This window comes from Arvicanthis niloticus, chromosome 14 (genome assembly GCF_011762505.2).
Source record: "Arvicanthis niloticus isolate mArvNil1 chromosome 14, mArvNil1.pat.X, whole genome shotgun sequence".
Classification (NCBI taxonomy): domain Eukaryota; kingdom Metazoa; phylum Chordata; class Mammalia; order Rodentia; family Muridae; genus Arvicanthis; species Arvicanthis niloticus.
The window spans coordinates 49847210-49871879 of record NC_047671.1 but is presented as its reverse complement, the minus strand read 5'-3'; the positions used below and the strand labels follow the sequence as shown (position 1 = coordinate 49871879).

The window sequence follows — 24670 nt, the reverse complement described above, 5'->3', positions numbered from 1 at the left end:
CACCAGTCAAAGATAGTTGTTATATCTAGGTCGGTCAGTGGGTTACACCTCTGATTGAACAATTCCAAACTTATAACGCTTATGATTAACATTATTTTAAAAAAATGTATAAATGCAAAAAGGAAAATGGGGCATGGGATAGGGGTTTTCTAAGGGGGGGAATGGGGAAAGGGGATGGCATCTGAAGTGTAAATAAAATATCTAATAAAAAAAAAAAAAAAGGTAGCTGGGCAATGGTGCCACACACCTTTAATCCCAGCAGTGGGAAGGCGGATCTGTGAGTTGGAGGCCAGCCTGCTCTATAATGTGAATTCCAGGAGGGCTAGAAATACACAGAGGAACCATGTATCAATAATAATAAATAATGCTAATAATAATAATAAATAAAAAGTGGTGTTGTAGTCAGCAGAAGGGGGAGGGTAGCTAAATGCTTTGTACACAAGAAACAAAATAACTGAGCTGGAACCATATCTAATCATATCCATCTCCCTTTCCTTCATCTTCCTTGCCTTCCTTTTCTTGCTATTTTTTGTCTGGGACGGCTCCCCTTTTCTCTGTATGGAGCCTTCCTCTTTCCTGTGGCACATTTCCCTTCAGCTAAACAGCCGCCTTTCATAAAGCGCTCTGCCCCACCTCGCCTCCTTTCTTTGTGACGTCACCAATGCCCAGGACGCTCCACTTCTATTTATCTGTTCTCAGTGAAGCTCAGTTTTCCAGGGCTCTCTCTATGGAGGTCAATGCACTGCAGTGGCTGTCTGCTATTCCTTTCTAACAGAAATTCTGTAAAACCAAAACCATGGAACTAAAGGTGTAGTTCAGTAACAGAGCATCAGCTTAGCAGACCCCTGGGTTCTTTTTCTTAAAAAAGCAAAAGCCACAAAGACAGAGAGTGGACATGGGATTTCTGGAGGTTAAAAGTAGGGCAAAAACTGCACAAGTGCGAGGGAAATTTGGGGGTGGGGGTAGTAAGGTGTTGGTTGAATGAAAAATCCTTGAGCTGTGTGTGAGTTCTAAAATACCATGTAAGTAACCAAGTATGGTTACTGAAAAGATTTGAAGTTGATTCGGGTCCCTATTATACAGTGGGCACTATTATTATTTCTAGTTCACAAAGAAAGAGAATAGAAGTTAAAAATAAAAATGCCACGCCTTTGTAGTTCAGAGGTACCATGCTTGTCTAGTATGTTCAAAGCCGCACAGTCGATCCCCAGCTCCATAAGAATACAATATATTAAAAATAAAAATAATAAAATTTTCATAGTTAAGTAACTACAAAGGTAACATCCAGAATTGGAAGCTGATTCTTTTTTTTTTTTTCTTTTTATGTCAGAGCCTCGCTATAACACCTGTACTTCCTGTTTTTAAATTATTTTTGCTATAGCTCATAGATCATAAGATGTCTTGAAATTATAAAACAGAAATGATAAAGAGAGGGGCGAGAAAATTCTGATGATATGTCAGTCTCCAGCACTGGGGCAGGGGGCTAGAGAAAATGACTGCGCTCAAATGAGTGTGTGTATAGGTTTATACCCCTTGGTTTTGTTACAGTTAGTCACTATGACATTTATATGAAAGCTATTACATTTTAAAGTATCTAGGGGGGGTCTCTAGAGATGGCTCAGAAGTTAAGAGCACCCACTGTTCTTGTAGAGAAAGAACCCTAGCACTTACATGGCAGTTCATACCCACCTGTAACTCTAGTTCAGAAGAACCAGCGTCGTCTTCAGGCCTCTAAAGGCAATAGGTGCACACACAGTGTACATACATGCAGCCAAAAGCACTCATACATATAAAATAAAAATAAACAAATGTTTTTAAAAGTATTTAGGGCCTGGTATTGTGGACTCAGAAGCAGAGCATTTGACCAGCTCCTGTGCAGATGTTGTTACCAGTAGTTCGGGTCTGGGCTGGGGTTTCCAGGTTTTTCGACTCTTATGCAAGAATAAAATAAAAAACCCACACAGGTTGCAAAGTAGCCAGGAAACTTTATTCAAAGGCAAAGAAATAGTACAGATGAGAAAATGCTATATTATCAGGGTTGACAGCCGGCTATCACAATGGAGGTACTCGAGGGCGTCAGGTTATTGCCTGGGGCTTCTTTTTATGGGAAGCCTAATAGGATGAGTTGGTTGCTAAGGGGCATAGTTTGGATGGTTCTCTGTTTTGATTGATGGATTAGGTCATGACCATTTTTATTGTGTATGTTCCTTCCTATAGTGCATCTGATTTTAATCATGTGCCTGTCTGGTTATGCACCGGGGTGATGTGTTAAATAGGGGAGCGTCTCTAAAAGTTCACTTGGAAACACAGTTTTGCCTTATTGCACACACACATAGAAACAGTTTGGGAGGAATCAGCCTTTCCATCCATGCACCACAACAAACATGGGGTAAAACTGAAGAGAATCTGTCCAAGCTTGGCAGTCTTTAAGAGGAGGAAAGTTTTACTCGGGGTACATGCAGCTCAATGCAGATGGAGGTCCCGTGTTGGGAATAGATTGCTAGATATGTTATGCAGAGAGATGTGTGTGTGCATAATGTGTGCAGGTAAAAGTCTCCGGCTGCCAAGCACATTATTTTTAGCCGGTTGTGAGCACATCTCAAACTAACTAGGATCTCAGGTTACTAAACTATCCCTGTGCTTGTGCTTGCCTGCCACAAGGCTCCTGGGCTTGATTCCTAACACCATCACCATCACCATCATCATCATCATCGCCATCATCATCATCACTATCATCACCACCATCATCATTATCACCATCATCATCACCACCACCATCATCATCATCACAGGGGGAAAGCAATGGGCTGTAGCTCAGTGGCATGGTATATACTTAGCATGTGTGAATTAGACCATTTAAATCCTCATGATGAGCGTGTGTGCATGCACACACACACACAGCATACACACATACAGTACTTACTTATGAGATAGGGTGTGGAGAGAATACATACCACCATCGGAAATGATATGGTTCCTGTCCTAGTGATTTCTCCTTTTCATTTCTTTTGCGTGGGAGAGGTATACATGTTTAGAAAATAATTTGATGCAATCTAATCTGTCAGTTCTTCCTATTATCTCTGCTTGGATAGAATAAACCAACTTTACAAAAACAGGTATCACATGTTTTCTCTCAGAAGTGGAATCTGGAGATAGAGTGAGAGGAAAGGATATGAAAATGCAGGGAGGATTGTTGGGAGGGGAAATGGGGAGGAGAGGATAAAGGTCAGTAAGGGAAACATGATAAATGTCCATCACACGCATGTATAGAAATGTCACAGCAGTGCCCATTACTTTGTATAATTGGTATAAATAATAAAAATCAATAAAATCTTAAATTGTATTAGGTGTCCCAAGAGGCTAAAGCAAAGGATCCTGCTTTAACTGAAACCTTAAATTTTTTTCAAAATACTTTATTTATCAATATTTGTATAAACATATATACTTATACATGCATACATATATAAACAATAATTAAATAATAAGATGTGTTTAAAAAGTATGGGGGTTGGGAAAAGTGGGAGGAAGGAGAGAAAGGGGAAAATTATGCAAATACAGTGTTCATATATGAAATTCTCAAAAAAGAATCCAGTTTTTTAAAATGTTCAATAGATCAACTAGCATTTTACAATATGAAAATAAATATGACCTATAATTATGTTAAAGGACATTTTAACTCACTACAAACTTTGAAGTTTAAAATGAGATCAATAACAATCATTTTACCCAGCATACTAACAAAAACCACAATAACATTTTATAATTCAAAATATTTCTGAGAACAAGAAAATAGATTGTCAGGAGCTAAGTCAGCAGAACCAGGGGTACACTGTGTTTTTTTTTTTAATCAAATCATAATTTTTACTTTTTAACATGGGGGTTATAAACACAAAAATGCAAGAGGTGGGGAAGGGGATGACACAGGAGCATAGGTGCTCAGGGGGAGTACAGATATCTTTCAGAACAGGGTATCAGCTGGGTGAAGGTTCAGGGATCAGGTCACTATGACTCTGCCTATGATTCACTTGTCCTTATCTAATTTGATACTATCTGCCAAAGGCTGCCTATTTACAAGATCTATGACTACTCAGGCTGGTAGATTTCAACAAAAGCTGCCTGTTTACAATAGTTTATAGCCCTCTGTTTCAATGAAACCTTAAATTTTTGTTGTATTTCATTTTGTTTCATATCACTCAGGAAGGCCTCAGATTCTTTGTAGCCAATGATAAAGTCTTGGCCCACCTGCTTTCACTCTCCAGGAGCTAGGATTACAAATACACACTACCATGCCCAGACTCTTTTGGTGCTGGGTATCAAACGCAGGGCCTGGTACACTCTACCAACAGAGCTAGACCCAATTCGAACCAATTGGCTGGTTGGTGTTTTGGTTCTTGAGACATAAAAGGTTTGGAATATAAGCAAGCAAAGGGAAAAGACACATGGCTGGGAGAAAAATAGCCTTGAGAAAGGCCTTGGGACACAAAGGGTCTTGCTTGCATAATGACCACATTGAAAGCACTGTAGTGAAGTAGAGACTGGAAGAGTGGAGGCTTAGAGAGTAAGGATGTGGATTCCATACAAAGGGAACACCATGCTGTGCTATCGAGGAGTATCTGAGAGAAACACATGACCTAATTGGATATTGGACAAGCTTATCCCACCAGCGTGGAGAAGGAATCTCAGAGATGTCTGCAGGTTTATGAAGAGGTCTTAGAGCTATGGGCCTTACTATTAAGGAGATTGGCATACATTTTAAAGGCTGGTTATCTGTGTCTGGGAATGTGTAACTCAGATATTAAGTGCTTATTTTGTCTTACGTGCATAAGACCTTGAATTCAGTCCCCAATCCCCTCCCCTCAAAGCTTTCAAAGAATCTAAATTGTGACTTATGTGATAGTGAACAGACCAAAAAAAAAAAAAAAAAAAAAAAAAAAAGTTCAATCAGCACATCTCTGAGTAATCCACCAAATTTAGCTCTTATCAAACTTTAATGTGCCTTCTCGCCAGCCAGGTATTTTGGTAAAGTGCAAATTCTTCACTGCTGACAAGCCCCCAGTGTGTGCCTATGACACTGGTTCTCACACTTAGAAGCTAGTAAGTAGCAAGTAGCTGTACTGAATCTGAACCCTGATGTATTCATCTCCTTAATGCAGATCATAATTCTTGCTAGTCTAGCCAGTTGTCATCTAAGTATTATACACTGGGTTTGTTTTAGTTGGGGGGGTGGGGTGGGCGGGGAAAGCTGGTCTGGAGCTCCTAGCAACCATCCTGCCTCAGGATTACAAGCATGCACCACCTCATCTGACTTTAAAACCGCGGGGTGGGGTGGGGTGGAGCATAGGGTTAGTACTGAGGGTGTGGCTTTTCATTTCATCAGAAAAAAAAATCCCTTTTCCCGGTATCTCACTCAGTGCATGTGATTAAGACTTAGTGACGGGTCAGAACGGACAAGGCATTTATTTAGAAAGAGTGTGAGGCTCCTAACACTTCACATACCACACCCGATGGATTGCTTTCCACCATTAATTGAGGCTTACTTTGTTCCAAGCACTTTCATCTGCTCATGAACAGGGTGGAATTCTAGAAGCCTTTGGGTTAGTTTCTTGTCTAAAACATACAGCCAAACTCAGCCTCCTTTCATAGCTAATTCGTGTTCCTTATTCTAACCATTGCTTTGGGGGTGGAGTTAGTGTCTACAGTTCTAAATGCAGAACTTTTTATTCTGTGACTAAAGCTTTGTCTATAGAGTGTTGCTACCATCACTTTATGGGAGGTCCTGGGTACCATATGGCCTGTTCCTCCCCTTCTCTCTCTGATGGGAGATTTCTTTATTGGCAATGCAACATGAACTCAGAACCTTTGGAAAATGATTAATCCTGGAACAGAGTATTTGAGAGATCATGTTTTAACCAATTGTGATTACATGATTGGGGGAAAAAAAACAGGTAGGGAAATTTCACGTTGCCTTTTGTTCCTTAAAAAGCATCCTTGAAAACAACGTTGGCATCCAATTTTAAAGGAAATAATTTCTTAATTTTATTTTTAAAACCTCAAGACAGTTAAGACAAACAGTAGTACTCTTGATTTGCTCTAATGAGAAAGTAACGAATTCTAGCCTCTGTTTGGAAAAAGATAAAACTGGGGTTTGGGGGAGGGGACGTATACTGGAGTCTAAACCCTCATACAGAATCTACCTGTAAGTCAGAATCTCCTTGTAAGCTGCGTATATCTCACGGCCCATAAAAGTGATAATATTAATCTCCCCAGAAATACTCCTCCCTCCTTCCAAGCAGAGTCCGCTGCTTCCTCTGCTCTCCAACAGACCCAATTTGCTGTCGTTCTGCCAGTCGACGCTGTGTTGTATTCGGCTTGGATCATTCCCCTTTCTTGTGATCAAAGATAACGATTAAAGTGTTTAATGGGCCTGGTTGGGGTGGGAGGTGGACAGATCCGCCCGCAGATTGGGTCTGCTCCCCTGGCGCTGGCTGAGTTCGGAACAGGAAACTCTGGAAAGCCGCCAGAGGAAAGTGAAGTTCCTGGCGCGAGCGCGTGTCCTGCTCAAAGAACCCGGCGCTAGCGCATTCTTCGTGCAGTTATTGGCTGGGACTCTGTGTGCCGCTGTCGGCCAATGAAGACGCTGGAGATCCGGCCCGGGCCCGTCCCCTTTCGGCGCCTCGGGATGAGGCAGAGACTGAACAGCGGGCGAACAAATCAGCGGCTCCCAGAAAGCCATGTCGGACTCGGCGCCCAGCGCCCAAGCGCTAACCCGCTGAAAGTTTCTCTGCCAAACCTCCGGGACCACCTGGACCCCGCCAAGAGGAGCCGCTTTCGAGTGAGATGGTCGCAGAGGCCCGGAGCAGCGGACTGGTAAGCCCCGGGAGAACGGTGGGAGTTTGGCTTCTGCTAGCTGCCTTGACCGAGGCTTCCACCATCATTCACTATGAGATCCTGGAGGAGAGAGAGAGGGGTTTCCCCGTGGGGAACGTGGTCACGGATCTTGGTTTGGATCTCGGCAGTCTGTCGGCCCGCAGGCTCCGGGTGGTGTCCGGAGCTAGCCGTAGGTTCTTTGAGGTGAACTGGGAGACTGGAGAGATGTTCGTCAACGATCGACTGGACCGAGAGGAGCTGTGTGGGACGCTGCCCTCTTGCACTGTAACTCTGGAGTTGGTGGTAGAGAACCCGCTGGAGCTGTTCAGCGCGGAAGTGGTGGTCCAGGACATCAACGACAACAATCCCTCTTTCCCTACCGGGGAAATGAAATTGGAGATTAGCGAGGCCATGGCTCCGGGGACGCGCTTTCCGCTCGAGAGCGCGCACGATCCTGATGTGGGAAGCAACTCTTTACAAACCTATGAGCTGAGCCACAACGAGTACTTTGCGCTCCGCGTGCAGACTCGAGAGGACGGCACGAAATATGCGGAGCTGGTCCTGGAACGAGCCCTAGATTGGGAACGGGAGCCAAGTGTCCAGTTGGTACTGACCGCGCTGGATGGAGGAACCCCAGCTCGCTCCGCCACCCTTCCCATTCGTATTACAGTGCTGGACGCGAATGACAATGCGCCTGCCTTCAATCAGTCTTTGTATCGGGCGCGCGTCCGGGAGGATGCACCCCCAGGCACGCGCGTCGCCCAGGTTCGTGCAACTGACCTGGATGAGGGCCTCAACGGAGAAATCGTTTACTCCTTCGGTAGCCACAATCGTGCTGGGGTGAGGGAACTATTCGCTTTAGACCTCGTAACCGGAGTGCTGACAATCAAGGGTCGCCTGGACTTCGAAGACACCAAACTCCATGAGATTTACATCCAGGCCAAAGACAAAGGTGCCAATCCCGAAGGAGCGCATTGCAAAGTACTGGTAGAGGTTATGGACGTAAATGACAATGCCCCGGAGATCACAGTCACCTCTGTATACAGCCCAGTCCCTGAGGATGCTCCTCTGGGGACTGTCATTGCTTTGCTCAGTGTGACTGATCTGGATGCTGGAGAGAACGGGCTGGTGACCTGCGAGGTTCCACCGGGTCTCCCCTTCAGTCTGACTTCTTCCCTCAAGAATTACTTCACTTTGAAAACCAGTGCAGCCCTGGATCGTGAGACCATGCCAGAATACAATCTCAGCATCACAGCTCGAGACTCAGGAACCCCCTCTCTCTCAGCTCTTACAACAGTGAAGGTCCAAGTGTCCGACATCAATGACAATCCCCCTCAATCGTCCCAATCCTCCTATGACGTTTATGTTGAGGAAAATAACCTACCCGGAGTTCCTATATTAAACCTAAGTGTCTGGGACCCCGACGCCCCGCCCAATGCCCGCCTTTCCTTCTTTCTCTTGGAACCAGGAGCGGAAACTGGGCTCGTGGGTCGCTATTTCGCAATAAATCGTGACAATGGAGTCTTGACAACCTTAGTACCCCTGGACTATGAGGATCAGAGAGAGTTCCAACTAACGGCTCATATAAACGACGGAGGTACCCCGGTCTTGGCCACCAACATCAGCGTAAACATATTTGTTACTGACCGCAATGACAACGCCCCCCAGGTCCTGTATCCCCGGCCTGGCCAGAGTTCGGTGGAAATGCTGCCTCGAGGTACAGCTGCGGGCCACGTGGTCTCACGGGTGGTAGGCTGGGACGCAGATGCGGGGCACAATGCCTGGCTCTCCTACAGTCTCTTGGGAGCCCCCAACCAGAGCCTTTTTGCAGTGGGGCTTCACACGGGCCAGATCAGCACTGCCCGTCCAATCCAGGACACAGATTCACCAAGGCAGATCCTCACAGTCTTGATCTCAGACAATGGAGAACCATTGCTCTCCACCACCGCCACTCTGACTGTGTCAGTAACTGAGGAGTCTCCGGAAGCCCGGGCCGAGTTCCCTTCTGGCTCAGCTCCCCGAGAACAGAACAAAAATCTCACCTTTTATCTACTTCTTTCTCTAATCTTGGTCTCTGTGGGATTCGCAGTTACAGTGTTGGGAGTGATCATATTCAAAGTTTACAAATGGAAGCGGTCTAGGGACCTCTACCGAGCCCCAGTGAGCTCCCTGTACCGAACCCCAGGGCCCTCCTTGCACGCAGACGCGGTGCGAGGAGGCCTAATGCCGCCGCACCTGTACCATCAGGTGTACCTCACCACGGACTCTCGCCGCAGCGACCCACTGCTCAAGAAGCCTGGTGCTGCCAGCCCACTGGCCAGCCGCCAGAACACGCTGCGAAGTTGTGATCCCGTGTTCTATAGACAGGTGTTGGGTGCAGAGAGCGCCCCTCCTGGACAGGTAAGTGTTAGCAAGTCATCTCTGAAACGCTTTAAAGCTTGTGATTCCTATACCAAGTTCAGAGAGGTATGGCTCTGTTTTGTTGTTGTTTTGAACGATGGTGATGTTTTTCTGAGCGTGCTTCCAGACTTCGACCTATCCTTCTCAGATCAAACAGGGCCAGTGCCGTTATGGGGAAGTTGCTGGCTAGAGTGTGCTTTGTGGTCCTATGTCAAGATGGTGATCCTGGCTTGGCTCATTTGTGAACTCACTTCACACCCTCAGCACCCTTTTGCCATCACAACTAAGCAGTCAGGCTAAGGGCACTTGATCTCAGCACTCAGAGCTTTGCTTTAGAAATGAGCTCCTACACACATCTAACTAGTGTCAGTAGAAAACCTACTTTGTCTAGCCACCTTTCAAATGCCTGCTACAGCTTCTATATTAAAACTAATACGTTTTAGGAACTGTTTGTTTGTTTGCTTGTTTGAGGCTGTCCTGGAACCCACTATGTAGATCAAGCTGGCCGCAAACTCAAAGACCCACCTGCCTCTAAAATTAATATTTTTAACAATCTTCATTAGCCTGCACGATCTTGTACCTCATTCTCTGAGAATTTATAAAGCTCTAGGCATGCTTTAAATTTATTTCAAGCACAGTGTTGGAGATAATGGGCATGTTACCAAATATCTTATATCATTAATGATGAGCACATAGGAAACATAGAAGAAAATACATAAAAATATAAAGACAAAAATTTAGCTATAATACTCAAAGCTAATGATTTCAATTACAAAGATAAAACTTTATTTTGAAAATAAATCTAGATGGCCCAAAAGAACATCAAGTGGAAAAGCCTCTGGTATTCCTGATCTTCCTCCAGCACTGTGTCTTGCTAGGTGTGGACCTACAGGGAAAAGGAGAGTCATTCTTTTCCTTAGAAAGGTAAAGCATTCATTCATACATGATAGGATGTTGGCGACTAGGAAGGTTTCCTATTGAGACAGGCTACACACACTCTGAATTGTTGGAGAACCTCTGTTATCTGATAGCTATTATTGCTGGAAATTCTTTGGTTTGGTTTGGTTTGGTTTGGTTTGGTTTGGTTTGGTTTGGTTTGGTTTGGTTTGGTTTGGTTTTTTTGAGACAGATTTTTCTGTGTAGCCCTGGCTGTCCTGAAGCTCACTCTGTAGACCAAGCTGTCCTTGAACTCAGAGATTCACCTGCCTCTACTGGGATGAGAGGCGTGTGTCACCACTGCCTTGCTATTGCTGGCAATTCTTAGGTTTGGCAATTAAACAAATGAGGATTCTCACCAACTGAGTCTTTGACCACATACAACTCAGTCTCCTTTCTAAGCCTCTGACATGCAAAGAGGAAACAACATGGGCTTTGTTGGACCAGTTGATGCCATTCTGCATGTGCCTGTTTGTCATGATGGTCAAACATTATGAGTTATTACTAGTAAGATTACTACTAGTAGTTTTTTGTCCAAAAGCTTGAACTCTTTTTGGAAATGAGCAAATATGAAGACAGCCTAAACTGGCAAAGAAGGATGGCAGCATACAAAAAAGCTACACTTCTGTCAGCCTTAGGACAATGTCCTCAAACTTGGGTACCCCTTAAAATCACCCAAGGGCCTTTCAAAAAGTTTGAAGCACAGACAACTCAAATTTGCCCTAGAACCTGCTAGCCCATCATTTATTGTATGAAGCAGAGGGTCACTACCCTTCTGATGTTCACAGAACCAGGAGCCAAAAGCCAACTTTATTTACCCAAGCCCCAATAAAAAATAAAAATACTATCAAGTCACTTTCCAGATTTAAAATTTTAATATTGCATAGATCAGTTCTAGAAGGGCATTGCATGTAAGGCATTTCAGTCACCTAAAAAGACAATCTTCCTACACCACTAGCATCTAGCCTACCCTTTTCAACTGTGTGTCTGTCTGTCCATCCATCTGTCTGTCTTAAGTAGCCCAGACTGACCTGATCCTCTAGTTTCTACCTCCCAAGTCCTGGTATCATAGGTGTGCTGCACTGTGCCTGGCTTAGTCTGTGAAAGTAGAACTGAGCAATAGGAACTGGCTCTTTAGGGTGACACAAATATATTTCAAAATTAAACTGTGGCAATAGTTCCATCAAGTTAGTATAGAGTATATGAAAAGCCATTAAATTGTACACTTCAAATAAGTGAATTGCATGATATTTCAATTATATTTTAATAAAGCTTTAAAAAAAAAAAAAAACCTAGAGGTAAAGGGGCTTAAGAAGTGGCTCCGTGGTTTAAGAGCACTTGCTGTTTTGCATAGGACTCAGGTTTGGATTCCACCCCCCACTCACACATTAGACAGCTAACAGCTTCCCATAACTACAGTTTTAAAGCATCTGACACCCTTGAGCACCTGCATACATGTGGTGTGTATTAACTCACGGAAGCACATACATACATACTCATAAATAAAAAGATCTTTAAAAACTAAGCAACAACAACAAAAAACGAGTGGTAGAAGCAGGCATGGGCATGGTGGCACACACTCTTTATCCCAGTGTCAATAAGTTCAAAGCAAGCCTAGTGGACCACCCTGAGTTCCAGGAGAGCCAAGGCTACATAGTGGAACTCTGCCTCAAACAAAAGAACAGCCTAGAAGTAGGGGAATCACACACCTGGCATAAAAGATCAAAACAAGGACATGTGGAATTGGGGTTTTATGATGCTCCAATTCTAGTAAGCAGACTGTGTTTGTGTTAGTGTGAATTTGCAATACCGTATACCACTGCATATGCTGCCCTTTCAGCTTTCACATCCTTTGCCAATACATAAGTATACTACCTACTTTGTAAATGTTTAAGCAGTTTTTGTTGAAGTAATAGATAATATGGATATTCATGCTGTATTAGAACCCCCATGTGCTAGACACTATAAAGGATGAAAAGAAAATCTTCTTTTATGGTACACAGGATACCAAAGGCAATAGACATACAAAAAGAAAAAAGAAAAAAAAAAAAGATAATGGATTGGGGCATGGTTGTATGCACCTTTAAGTTGTTGGGAGACAGATCTCTGAGTTCAAGGCCAACCAGGACTACATAGTAAAACCCTGTCTTGGTTAGGGTTACTATTTCTGTGATAAAACACCATGACCAAAAGCAACTTGGGGAGGAAAGGGTTTATTTCATTCACATTTCCTTTGAAACTTTATGACTTTGAACTTTATGACTTTGAAACTTTGAACTTTATGACAGTTCAAAAGCAGTGAGGGCAGGAACTCAAGCAGGGCAGGAACCTGGAGGCAGGAGCTGATGCAGAGGCCATGGAGGGGTGTTGCTTACTGGCTTGTTCCTCATGGCTTTGCTCAGCCGACTTCCTTATAGAACCCAGGACCACAGCCCAGGGATGACACCACCCACAATAGCCTGACCCTTCTTCATCAATCACTAATTAAGATAATGCCCTACAGGCTTGCCTACAGCCTGACCTTAAGTAGGCATTTTCTTATTTGAGGATCCTACCTCTCAGATGGCTCTAGATTGTGTCAGGTTGACATAAAACTGTCCACCACAAACCCTGTCTAAAAGAAGGGAGGAAGATGGATGGTGTTCTGTCTTCTACAAGCAACAGTGGAGACAAAGGAGAAGAAACACTTAAGTCAGCCTGGGGAAGACAAGACTTTTTAGAGGTGCTGGTGATGGCTTGATGAGGAGCTAAAGTTTAAATTGCCAGATTGGAAAAGGAGCCAAGGAGGGACTTTGTAGGAAATTCCATGCAGAGAGATAAAGGTAATTCATTATTACTGAACCTTGAAGTGTGCGCAAAACAGTCTGCCTAGATAATCAAGGTTTTAGATCCTGAATGACCTGTGGGTCATGTCAGAATGTTGGTGGTGGTTGCTTTATTTTCTTTTCTCTCTCTCTTTTTTTTTTGTTTGGATTTTTGTTTGTTTGTTTGTTTTGTTTTTGGAGACAGGGTTTCTCTGTGTAGTCCTGGCTATCCTGGAACTCACTCTGTAGACCAGGCTGGCCTCAAACTCAGAAATCCACCTGCCTCTGCCTCCCAGGTGCTGGGATTAAAAGTGTGTGCCACCACTGCCCAGTGGGTTGCTTTATTTTCTAATCCCATATAAAATAATCAAATAATCATTTCAGAATGACTGACTCTTCAAGGCTGACCTCAAATGAGGCCACCCCTACATGCACATGCGCGCGCGTGCGCGCGCACACACACAACACACACACACTCCACATGCACACACCACACACAGAAACACATACCACACCACACACACTACAGACACACATAGAGACAAGCACGCACACCATACACACAGACTGACACTCACAGACACATACACACACCCACACACACAGATTCATACTACACAACACTACACACACACATACCACACACACACATACACATACCCCATACACTCCACAGACACACATACACCACACAATAAAATGCTCAGACACACAGAAACAAACATTCACACCACACAGCACATACACATTATGCATGGGTATACACACATACACATACCACACAGACCATATTCCCACACAGACCGACACACTCAACATATACACACCACATGCACGCATACACACACCCTATACACCCCACAGACACCACACACTCACATGCACAGACACACACAGAGACAAACACACACACCACACACATACTCCACATGCACACACCACACACACAGACACATACCACACAACACTACACACACACACACCATACACCCACAGACACACATACATCACACATTCACATCCACAGACACACACAGAGACAAACAAGCATACCACACCACACCACATGGGCACTCACACATACCACACTCCCACACACACATACACACACACCACACACATACCACACTTCCACGCACACATATACACACACCACACACATACCACACTCCCACACACACATACACACACACCACACACATACCACACTCCCACACACACACCACACACATACCGCACTTCCACACACACATACACACAACCACACACACCTCACACACACACTCCACACATACACACATTCCACAAACACTCCACAAACACACACTCCACATGTTCAAACACACCACACACATATGGACACACAAAACACACACCCACATATACACTACATACACATACCACATACACACCACATACCACAAACACACATACTATTCCACACACACATGCACACATAAACATATACACATATACACACATATCACACACCACAAACACACACACACACAAGATGCCATCAGTATTTTCTTGTTTTCACAGTTATTCTGGCAGCCATAAGAGAAAGACATTGGGGTTGGAAACAGAGAACAGTTATCAGCTATAGCAATACTTGGGGTCAATGGGAGATGCTGGAACCAACACAAAGGCAATACAGACTGGAGGAAATGTCTTGTTGGTTGGTATAAGAAACATGGTGGGAATACATCTCAAAGGTGGAAACTCCTCCCTGCTGACCTCCCCACCCCACACCTAGGCAGCTGGGTAGATGATTCACTGAGATCATTGTTCCCAGGGAGGAGGTATAGCAGCTTTGTTGTTTTGTGTCTTTGTATTTTTGGTATGAGGAGTTTGTTTTGCCTTTACATAAGAACACAGAATTGCCACATTTCTCCCTTTCAGATTTTAATGTCGGGTGCTGGCCTTAGCACAGTAAAAAAGATCATAGAGATAAGAACACTATCTGCTTCTGGGTTTGGCGGCTATTGGTGATCTAGGCAAGGATCTGGATGAATTAACATATCTCATACTTAGATCTGTCTGGGATTTTCTTTCTCTGGTGTGTTTACTGTCAGAAGTACAGCTCTTGGGTATCTATGGTGAAAAACACGTGCTGTTCCTGTGCTTGTGCAAGTTAGTATAGGCAGGCTGCTAAGAGGTCTGAATGAGGGTGGGGGTGGGGTGAGATTAAGTCCCCAGCTACAAGAGGTCCCCTGGGGCTAAGTGAAAGGCTTGTTCTTTTGAAATGGTCTCTGTTGGTAATTAACAACACATCGTGAATACTGTGGTGTCAGATAAAGAGGATTTATAGGCACAATGTTGGTGGAGGCTGATCCCTGTTATTCAAGAAAGCTGTTCAGTCTGTGAACATAAGCGGCTCTGCCAGGTAATGAGAGCTAGTCCTGAGGAGAGCCCAGAGAGTCTCACAGTTTTGGAACACTCCCAATTCCCGTTTCCGCCACCTACTTCATACTGTCCTTGAGATCAATGAATGGTAGCTTCCTGTTGTAGCAAATATTTGAATAAGAGATTTGGTTTCTGCTGTGCCTTCTGTTACAACCAAAACGTGTGCTGTATACATTTAATTGGCTTCATTAATATGTAAGCCTTCCCTGCAAAGAGAGGTAATCTGGGGAGGTGCAGAATTTTGAGACTATGCAGCGCTTCTTATAGGCTGTTGCTTTAATACGACCAGCCTGAGATGGAAGCTACTCATTTAGAATATTGGTTGGTGACAACACCAAGTGACCAGTCTTAAATGGCCACTAGCTTTCCTGGGCTGCAGGTTGCTAGGGCTCAGGAGGTAGCTGTTTTCCCCGCGAAAAGGGGCGGGGTGAATCGATGTGTTAGCGGGGGGGTATACATATATGATTTCTGCCTCTCCACGATGATAACGATCCCCGGACGCAAATGCGAACTGAACAGAAGGAAGGTCGAAAGAAACGTTGGTATTTATTATGTTGGGGGGTTTGTTTGGGGGAGGGGGGGCTGTATGTGTGTGTTTCCTCCCAATGCTACGACGCATTAACCCTGCTGCTATTGGGACATTCTCTTCTCAGCCTATTGGCTGAGCCCAGGAGTTGCTGCCTGCCAATCGGGTAATGAAAGGCAGACAAATCTACCCCGCCACCAGCAAAAAACGGCGCGTAACCCTTGCAGCGCCGGCGGAGCCGCGCCAGACCTGGCGCGGGGAAGGGAGATAGGTGTCTCCAGCTGCTGTGGCTGTTAGGGGCGGGTCAGCTTCTTTGGCGTCTCCGGACCAAGTAGAGAATTAGCGGATGGCAGCAATGCCCAGCACGGTGAGAAGCTGGGTAGAAATTTGGTGGGGGGCTACCCTTTTGTTCCTCTTTTGCCACCTGGGTTACGTTTATGGGCAGATTCGCTACCCGGTCCCAGAGGAGTCACAGGAAGGGACTTTTGTAGGGAATGTGGCCCAAGATTTTCTGCTGGATACAGAGAGTCTATCCGCTCGCAGGCTGCAGGTCGCTGGAGAGGTGAACCAAAGACACTTCCGTGTGGATTTGGACAGCGGAGCCCTTCTCATCAAAAATCCAATCGATCGAGAGGCACTGTGTGGGCTCAGTGCCAGCTGCATCGTGCCCCTGGAGTTTGTAACCGAAGGGCCTTTGGAAATGTACCGAGCGGAGGTTGAGATCGTAGATGTGAATGATCACGCCCCCCGATTTCCGCGGCAGCAGTTGGACTTGGAAATCGGGGAAGCAGCTCCGCCAGGACAGCGTTTTCCCTTGGAAAAGGCTCAGGATGCAGATGTTGGGAGCAATTCCATTAGCAGCTACAGACTAAGCTCCAATGAACACTTTGCCCTGGATGTCAAGAAGCGCAGCGACGGCAGCCTGGTCCCAGAGCTGCTTCTGGAAAAGCCGTTGGATCGTGAGAAGCAATCCGACTATCGCCTGGTGCTGACTGCTGTGGATGGAGGGAACCCCCCTAGATCTGGCACCGCAGAGCTCCGGGTGTCAGTGCTGGATGTGAATGACAACGCCCCAGCCTTCCAGCAATCCAGTTACAGGATCAGCGTGTTGGAGAGCGCACCAGCGGGCATGGTGCTCATCCAGCTCAATGCCTCTGACCCAGACCTGGGACCTAGTGGTAACGTCACCTTTTCTTTTAGTGGTCACACCCCTGACCGTGTGAGAAACCTCTTTAGCCTGCATCCCACTACTGGAAAGCTTACCCTTCAGGGGCCCCTAGACTTTGAGAGTGAGAGTTATTATGAATTTGATGTAAGGGCTCGCGATGGGGGTTCTCCAGCCATGGAGCAACATTGCAGCCTTAGGGTGGATCTTCTAGATGTGAACGACAACGCCCCCCACATCACAGTGACCTCCGAGCTCGGAACTCTACCGGAGAGTGCAGAACCTGGCACTGTGGTAGCACTGATCAGTGTGCAGGACCCTGACTCGGGGTCAAATGGAGACGTGAGCCTCCGTATTCCTGACCACTTACCATTTGCCCTCAAGTCTGCCTTCAGGAACCAGTTCTCCCTCGTGACAGCAGGACCCTTGGACCGAGAGGCCAGATCCAGTTACGACATCATGGTTACCGCTTCTGATGCTGGGAACCCTCCCCTGAGTACCCACAGGACTATTTTCCTCAACATTTCAGACGTGAATGATAACCCACCCTCATTCTTTCAGAGGTCACATGAGGTGTTTGTTCCTGAGAACAATCGCCCAGGGGACCTGCTTTGCTCCCTTGCAGCTTCTGACCCAGACTCTGGCTTAAACGCATTAATCTCATACTCTCTCTTAGAGCCCAGAAACCGAGATGTGTCAGCTTCTTCCTTTATCTCTCTGAACCCCCAGACAGGAGCCGTCCATGCTACTAGATCATTTGACTATGAACAGACACAGACACTGCAGTTTGAGGTGCAGGCCAGGGACAGAGGCAGCCCACCACTCAGCAGCACTGTGACAGTGCGCCTGTTCGTTCTAGACCTCAATGACAATGCCCCAGCAGTGCTACGCCCTAGGGCCAGGCCTGGTTCCTTATGTCCCCAAGCATTGCCCCCATCAGTTGGCGCTGGTCACCTTGTCACAAAGGTGACGGCTGTGGACTTAGATTCAGGTTACAATGCTTGGGTTTCCTATCAGCTCCTGGAGGCCCCAGATCCCAGCCTGTTTGCAGTCTCCCGCTATGCTGGGGAGGTACGGACTGCTGTTCCCATCCCTGCTGACCTCCCGCCTCAGAAGCTGGTCATTGTGGTGAAGGACAGTGGTAGCCCACCACTCTCTACCTCTGTTACTCTCCTAGTGTCCTTAGAGGAAGACACTCATCCAGTTGTCCCTGATCTTCGAGAATCTTCAGCTCCCAGGGAAGGAGAATCCCGCCTAACCCTCTACTTGGCTGTGTCCTTAGTGGCCATCTGCTTTGTCTCCTTTGGGTCTTTTGTGGTACTGCTCTCTAAGTGTCTTCGTGGGGCTGCCTGTGGAGTAACATGCTTTCCTGCGGGCACCTGCGCCTGTCTCACCAGATCTCGGAGGAGGGAGGGGCTTCCTCCATCCAATGGGATCCTCCGAATCCAGCTAGGGTCAGAAGATCCTATCAAGTTTGTTGACGTGGGAGGCCACTCTCATGGCTGTACACCATTGGCTTCTGCGCCCACTCGGAGTGACAGCTTCATGATGGTGAAGTCACCCAGTGCACCTATGGCAGGGGAGCCTGTGCGCCCAAGCTGTCCGCCCTCTGATCTTCTCTATGGGCTAGAGGTGAGACCTTTGCAGGCTCAGCCAATGCTTGAGGGCGATTGTGATCCAGCCAAATGGCTGGGCCAAGAGCCAGAGGGTACTGACCTTCCTGTAAGAGCCCATAGGGATGCCACCATTTTTGTAAGTAGTAACTGTGTTATAAATGCTGTGCTCTACAAGTGGTTTCTGAATTGACTGGTGATTAGAACTTGGGGATGAGTAAAGCCCATAGATTAGAATTCAGTGGGGGCGGGAGGAGGAGTAATGTCCATATTTTTTTAGAGTTTAAGACATAAAAGTAACTGGTTATCAAGGACCAAGCTGTTGTGGAAGTGCGATAATGGAATATAGGAGCATCAATAAATCGAAGCTATCTTGCACAAGTGTGGGTTGGGCCAGGACATCACCTAAACCCAGGACCGCCTCCTCTGTTCTTTCTGAATGGGAGGGCTGTGCTCTGGAGAATGTTGACTCTGGATACCATCTCCAACTGGTTTGATGGTAGACTAAAAATCTTTTGCCCCATGCTGTCTGGTGTTCTCTAGCCCACTGTGAAGGGAACTGTTTATTTGGAAAAATAGCAATGTCAAAAAAAGGGAAAGAGCCAATGGAGCTGAGAGGTGCAGATCAAAGAGGCAGCAGAGATCTTCCCCGGACTCCTGGTGTTCCCCACTGGGATGTGAACTAGATGCAGTAATCTGGGAACAGGGAGCAGCTGTTACCTCTTTAGGGGGAAGCAGTAGGTAGGTGGTCACTCAGTGTCAGAAAATTGATTGACAGAGAATTCAGAGGGACAGACATTCTGGGAATCTTTTATTTTATGCACCTTTATGTCCCATTATCAGTCCCCCCACCCCCGAATTCTGGGACTCTTTAGGGAGAGTTTTGGATTCAGTGAAACTATAAAACCTGGAGGCCCTTGTGGCCTCTGGTCCCTCCAGAGTAGCCTCGACCAGCCCTGGAAACATTATCTTTCCATAATCTATGCTGCTCAGTCTCATTCTGAGTCTAGGGCCTCAGAAAAGCTAAGTCGTGTGGCTGTCGCCTGACATTGCTGGAGAGCAGGGCGGGACTTTAGAAGGCCTGACAAAGCTTTATTAGTATTTGGTAGGATCTGGGGTTTGGGAGGATGGGAAGGAAAATGCCACGTGGGATTTGCATCTCCACAAGGACACATTTTTGTTGGTTGAAGCAAAAAAGCTTCTGAAGTCACACAGGAAGTTGCTGGGATGGAACACTAAGGAGTTTTGTACCGTTTTAATCTTCCCCGTTGAGTACCATCTGAGCCATCAAACTTTACTGCCAAAGGGGGCTGAATCAACCTGCAGCCCAAACGAGTGGGGAGGCTTCTGTGACACAGATTTTTCAGGGACTGTTCCCAAGGTTTCCAGGACCTGGGAGACTTCATAATTGGTTGAGAGCAGACAGACTTTTTGGCCAATCAAACTTAGAGCTGAGGTGGGGGATCTGCTCTTCCTGCCTGCCTCTCCTCCTCCAGCTCCCTAGCGCCACTTACATTTAACTCCCCTCCCCCGCCCACCCCCGCCAGTTGGTGACTAAGAAAGGCTGCAGGCAGGCAAACCTCAGAGCAGTTTTTTTTTTCTTTCTTTTTTTTTAAAGAGGCTGGAAGGAGACATAGGAGACTTCAGCTCCTGCATTCCAAGCTCTGGGTTTTTACCTTGGAGACAGGACAGCACAGTTACTCTCCAAGAAGGGACTTCTGGGTCATGGGGCCTATGGCATCACCACCACAGGTCGCTGGGAAATGGCAAGTGCTGTGTATGTTGTCCTTGTGCTGCTGTGGCTGGGTGTCTGGGCAGCTCCGGTATTCAGTGGTGGAGGAATCTGAGCCGGGGACTTTGGTGGGGAATGTTGCTCAAGATCTGGGCTTAAAGATGACAGATCTATTGAGCCGCAGGCTGAGACTGGGCTCTGAGGAGAGTGGGCGCTATTTTTCCCTGAGCTTGATGAGTGGAGCTTTGGCAGTGAATCTCAAAATTGACCGAGAGAGCCTGTGTGGAGCCAGCACTAGCTGCCTGCTGCCTGTACAGGTGGTAACTGAACACCCCCTGGAGCTCACCCGGGTAGAGGTGGAGATCCTGGATCTCAATGACAACTCGCCTAGCTTTGCCACTCCTGAGCGACAGATGCGCATCTCAGAATCTGCTGCACCTGGAGCCAGGTTCCCACTGGATAGTGCCCAAGACCCAGATGTGGGCACCAATACTGTGAGCTTTTATACTCTAAGCCCCAACAGTCACTTCTCTCTGCATGTGAAGACCCTAAAAGATGGGAAGCTCTTCCCAGAGCTAGTGCTGGAGCAGCAGCTAGACCGGGAAGCCCAGGCAAGACATCAGCTGGTACTCACTGCTGTGGATGGGGGAACCCCAGCCCGCTCAGGGACCAGTCTTATCTCTGTCATTGTGCTGGACATTAATGATAATGCCCCAACCTTCCAGTCCTCAGTTCTACGTGTGGGACTCCCAGAGAACACACCCCCGGGTACACTGCTGCTCCGTCTCAATGCCACTGATCCAGATGAGGGCACCAATGGTCAGCTAGACTACTCTTTTGGAGACCATACATCTGAAGCAGTGAAGAATCTCTTTGGCCTGGATCCTAGCAGTGGAGCAATCCATGTGTTGGGTCCAGTAGATTTTGAGGAATCAAATTTCTATGAAATACATGCAAGAGCTCGAGACCAGGGCCAGCCAGCCATGGAGGGCCACTGTGTAATTCAAGTGGATGTAGGGGATGCTAATGACAATCCCCCTGAGGTGCTACTGGCATCCTTGGTCAACCCTGTCCTAGAGAGCACACCAGTGGGCACAGTTGTGGGGTTGTTTAATGTGCGGGACCGAGACTCGGGTAGAAATGGTGAGGTGACCCTGGAGACATCTCCAAACCTGCCATTTCAGATCAAGCCTTCTGAGAACCACTACTCCCTGCTCACCAGCCAGCCTTTGGACAGAGAGGCTGCATCCCATTATACAATCGACCTGCTGGCCAGCGATGCTGGATCACCTCCCCTACATACACATCTCACCATCAGGCTGAACATTTCAGATGTTAATGACAACGCACCCTATTTCACCCAACAGCTCTACACTGCTTATATCCCAGAAAACCGGCCACCAGGCTCTCTCCTCTGTACTGTGGCTGCCTCAGATCCAGATGAGGGGGATAATGCCCGCCTCACCTATTCTATTGTGGGGAGTCAAATTCAGGGAGCCCCAGCCTCTTCCTTTGTGTATGTCAACCCTGAGGATGGACGAGTCTTTGCCCAGCGGACCTTTGACTATGAATTACTGCAGATGCTGCAAGTTGTGGTGGGGGTCCGAGATTCTGGCTCTCCCCGACTGCATGCTAACACATCTCTCCATGTGTTTGTCCTTGATCAGAACGATAATGCCCCAGCTGTGCTGCACCCGAGACCTGGCAGGGAGTTCTCAGCCCCTCAACGTCTCCCCCGATCTACTCCTCCTGGTTCTTTGGTCACCAAGGTGACAGCTGTGGATGCCGATGCTGGTCACAATGCATGGCTCTCTTACTCTCTGTTACCACAGTCCACAGCCCCTGGACTGTTCCTTGTATCTGCACACACTGGTGAGGTGCGCACAGCCCGGGCCTTATCGGAGGATGACTCTGATACCCAACAGGTGGTGGTCCTGGTGAGAGACAATGGTGACCCTTCTCTATCCTCCACAGCAACAGTACTGCTGGTTCTGGAGGATGAGGATGCAGAGGAAATGCCCAAATCCAGTGACTTCCTCACACACCCTCCTGAGCGGTCAGACCTCACCCTTTACCTTATTGTGGCTTTAGCAGCTGTCAGTCTCTTATCCTTAGTTACCTTCACTTTCATGTCAGCTAAGTGTCTGCGGAAGCATGAAAATGGGGACCGGGGTGGGGGCCACTGCTGCAGGGGCCAGAACTCACCCTCCAGGGAGTTCTATAAGCAGTCCAGCCCCAACCTTCAGGTGAGCTCAGATGGCACACTAAAGTACATGGAGGTGACCCTGCGGCCCACAGACTCTCAGAGCCATTGCTACAGGACGTGCTTCTCTCCGGCCTCCGACGGCAGTGACTTCACTTTCCTCAGGCCCCTGAGCGTACAGCAGCCCTCAGCCTTGGCGCTGGAGCCCGAGGCCTTGCGTTCCCGCTCTAGTACGCTGCGGGAGCGGAGCCAGGTGAGGGCTGGGAGCCGCCATGCGACCCCCCGGGGGGGGGCGTGATGGAGAAGCTGCCCAGTCCACCTAAGAGACTTTGCCCTTGCACTCTATCTCTCTTTGTACCAAGCTGGCACATCTGTTGGATGCATTTGAAAATGGACAATCTGAGTGGCTGAGGCAAAGACGGGGTTCTGAACATGGGGCAGGGGAGGGGGAGGCGATGTTTAAGGGCGAGGGGAGGTGGGCTCAACTCCTAACCCACATATAGAAAGGGTGGCGCCTTGCATCGCTGCTGGTGAATTCGCAGTGATCTGGCAGGTGCTGGGGATCCGGTGTAGAGGCCACCACAGACCCACTGCAACCTCCTGTGCGCTGGCTCCAGTGGATCTTCTCCACTACTTTGAGGCTTTCTCCCTACTCTCACGACCGACCCGTCGTCGTTTACTTCCACTCGGCTTACTCCAGCCAACCACTGATGTTTGGCTAGGGCTGGCTGGTATCTTCTTTGCGGATTACACCCGCGCCCTCCCCCCACCACTGGGCCGCCCGGGTAGGTGCTCCGGGTTGGCTGAAACCTGGTGAGGTTCCCAGGCCTGCCCAGAACCAAGCAAGGGTTCAGGAGTTTCTCCCAAACTGCCTATAACTCCCCAGCGGAAAGGGTTACATGGTCCTGAGCTGGGCTGGTTTCCAAAAATTCAGGAGTGACGTTGGCCCTCTAGGCTCAGGACAGGCAGAACCTGCTAGCTCCAGGTCTGGCTGTTCCTGGAGCTCAATACCTAGCCCCTCACCCTCAAAGCCTGCGCCTTTGTTAGGCTTAGGCTTTGAGGTTAGGCAATGCCCGGACCCTGGTGTCAGGTGTCAACAGCGACCCTGTCCTCCCCCTGAAAGTGTGAGCCTGGAGACCCCCTACTCTGGGAATTCAAAACTAGGCTTTGGCTCCGTCGTAAATGCGCTCAAAAAAGGGGGGGGGGGGTCAGGATTTCGGGAGAGTGCTCAGAGTATCTGAGACTTGGCAAATCTTCCCTCCTCTGACAGATGGGAAAACCACGGCTTCTGCCAGATGCCAGAGGTAGCCCTCATGTGCAATGAAACTGAAATGGAAAAAAAAAGAAAAAAGCACAAACTCTGAAACTTTAATTTAGTCTGTCCATCCTCCACCCTGCCTCTGTTGTATGGGGTTTATATTTTGGAACATATCCAGATACTTCGGATAGCTGATTGAAAGAACCCTACTACACACATCCTTAAAAAGCCGGCATCACTCTGCAGAGGCAGGAAGATCTCTGAGTTTGAGGCAAGCCTGCTCTACTTAGTGAGTTCCAGGACAGCCTGGACTACACAGATCCTGCCTTTAAAATAAATAATAAAAACAAAAATAAAACCACCACAACAAAAACAAACCAGAAAGATTGAACCAACCAAAAGAGCCAGGAAACGTCCTTTGCTCTCCTCACACTGTTTCTGGATAGTTATTAGCCTGCTCGCAGTTACTTTCACAGAGGTCAAGCAACTTGCTCAAGTTTAGAATAAACAGTGACAGAATCTGACGCCTTCTGTTTAACCCCTGTGTGTGCTTTGAACAGTTTGGCACTTGGAACTTGTAAAAATGAACATCTTCTAAAATGAGACAGGAGGGGGGGTGTCTTTCCTCAATAAGACCTCAAATATGGATGCAAGTCTTTGGGGCTCTCCTTTCTCTGCAGCACTCACTGAACAAACGTGTTCCCTCCCCCTCTCTCACTCCCTTCTCATACGGGTGTAAACTTTCAGCCCCACTTCCTAT

At 47.2% G+C, this 24670-nt stretch overlaps 1 protein-coding gene across 26 annotated transcripts in view; it reads left to right on the top strand.

The window, feature by feature from the left end:
* Positions 1-24670, top strand: part of LOC117719689 (protocadherin gamma-C4) — a 176213-nt gene that overhangs the window by 136208 nt on the left and 15335 nt on the right. The window contains exon 1 of one of the 26 annotated variants that reach the window (XM_034517881.2): positions 6659-9267. The exons of 19 other annotated variants lie outside the window; for them this stretch is intronic. In XM_034517881.2, coding sequence (XP_034373772.1) covers positions 6838-9267 — 2430 coding nt within the window. In that variant the 5' untranslated portion in view covers positions 6659-6837. Of the gene's footprint in view, positions 1-6658; positions 9268-15879; positions 15952-16117; positions 18737-20263; positions 22906-24670 lie in introns of those variants that run through there. 6 more of the 26 variants (XM_034517901.2, XM_076912761.1, XM_034517879.2 and 3 more) reach the window with 6 other exon arrangements.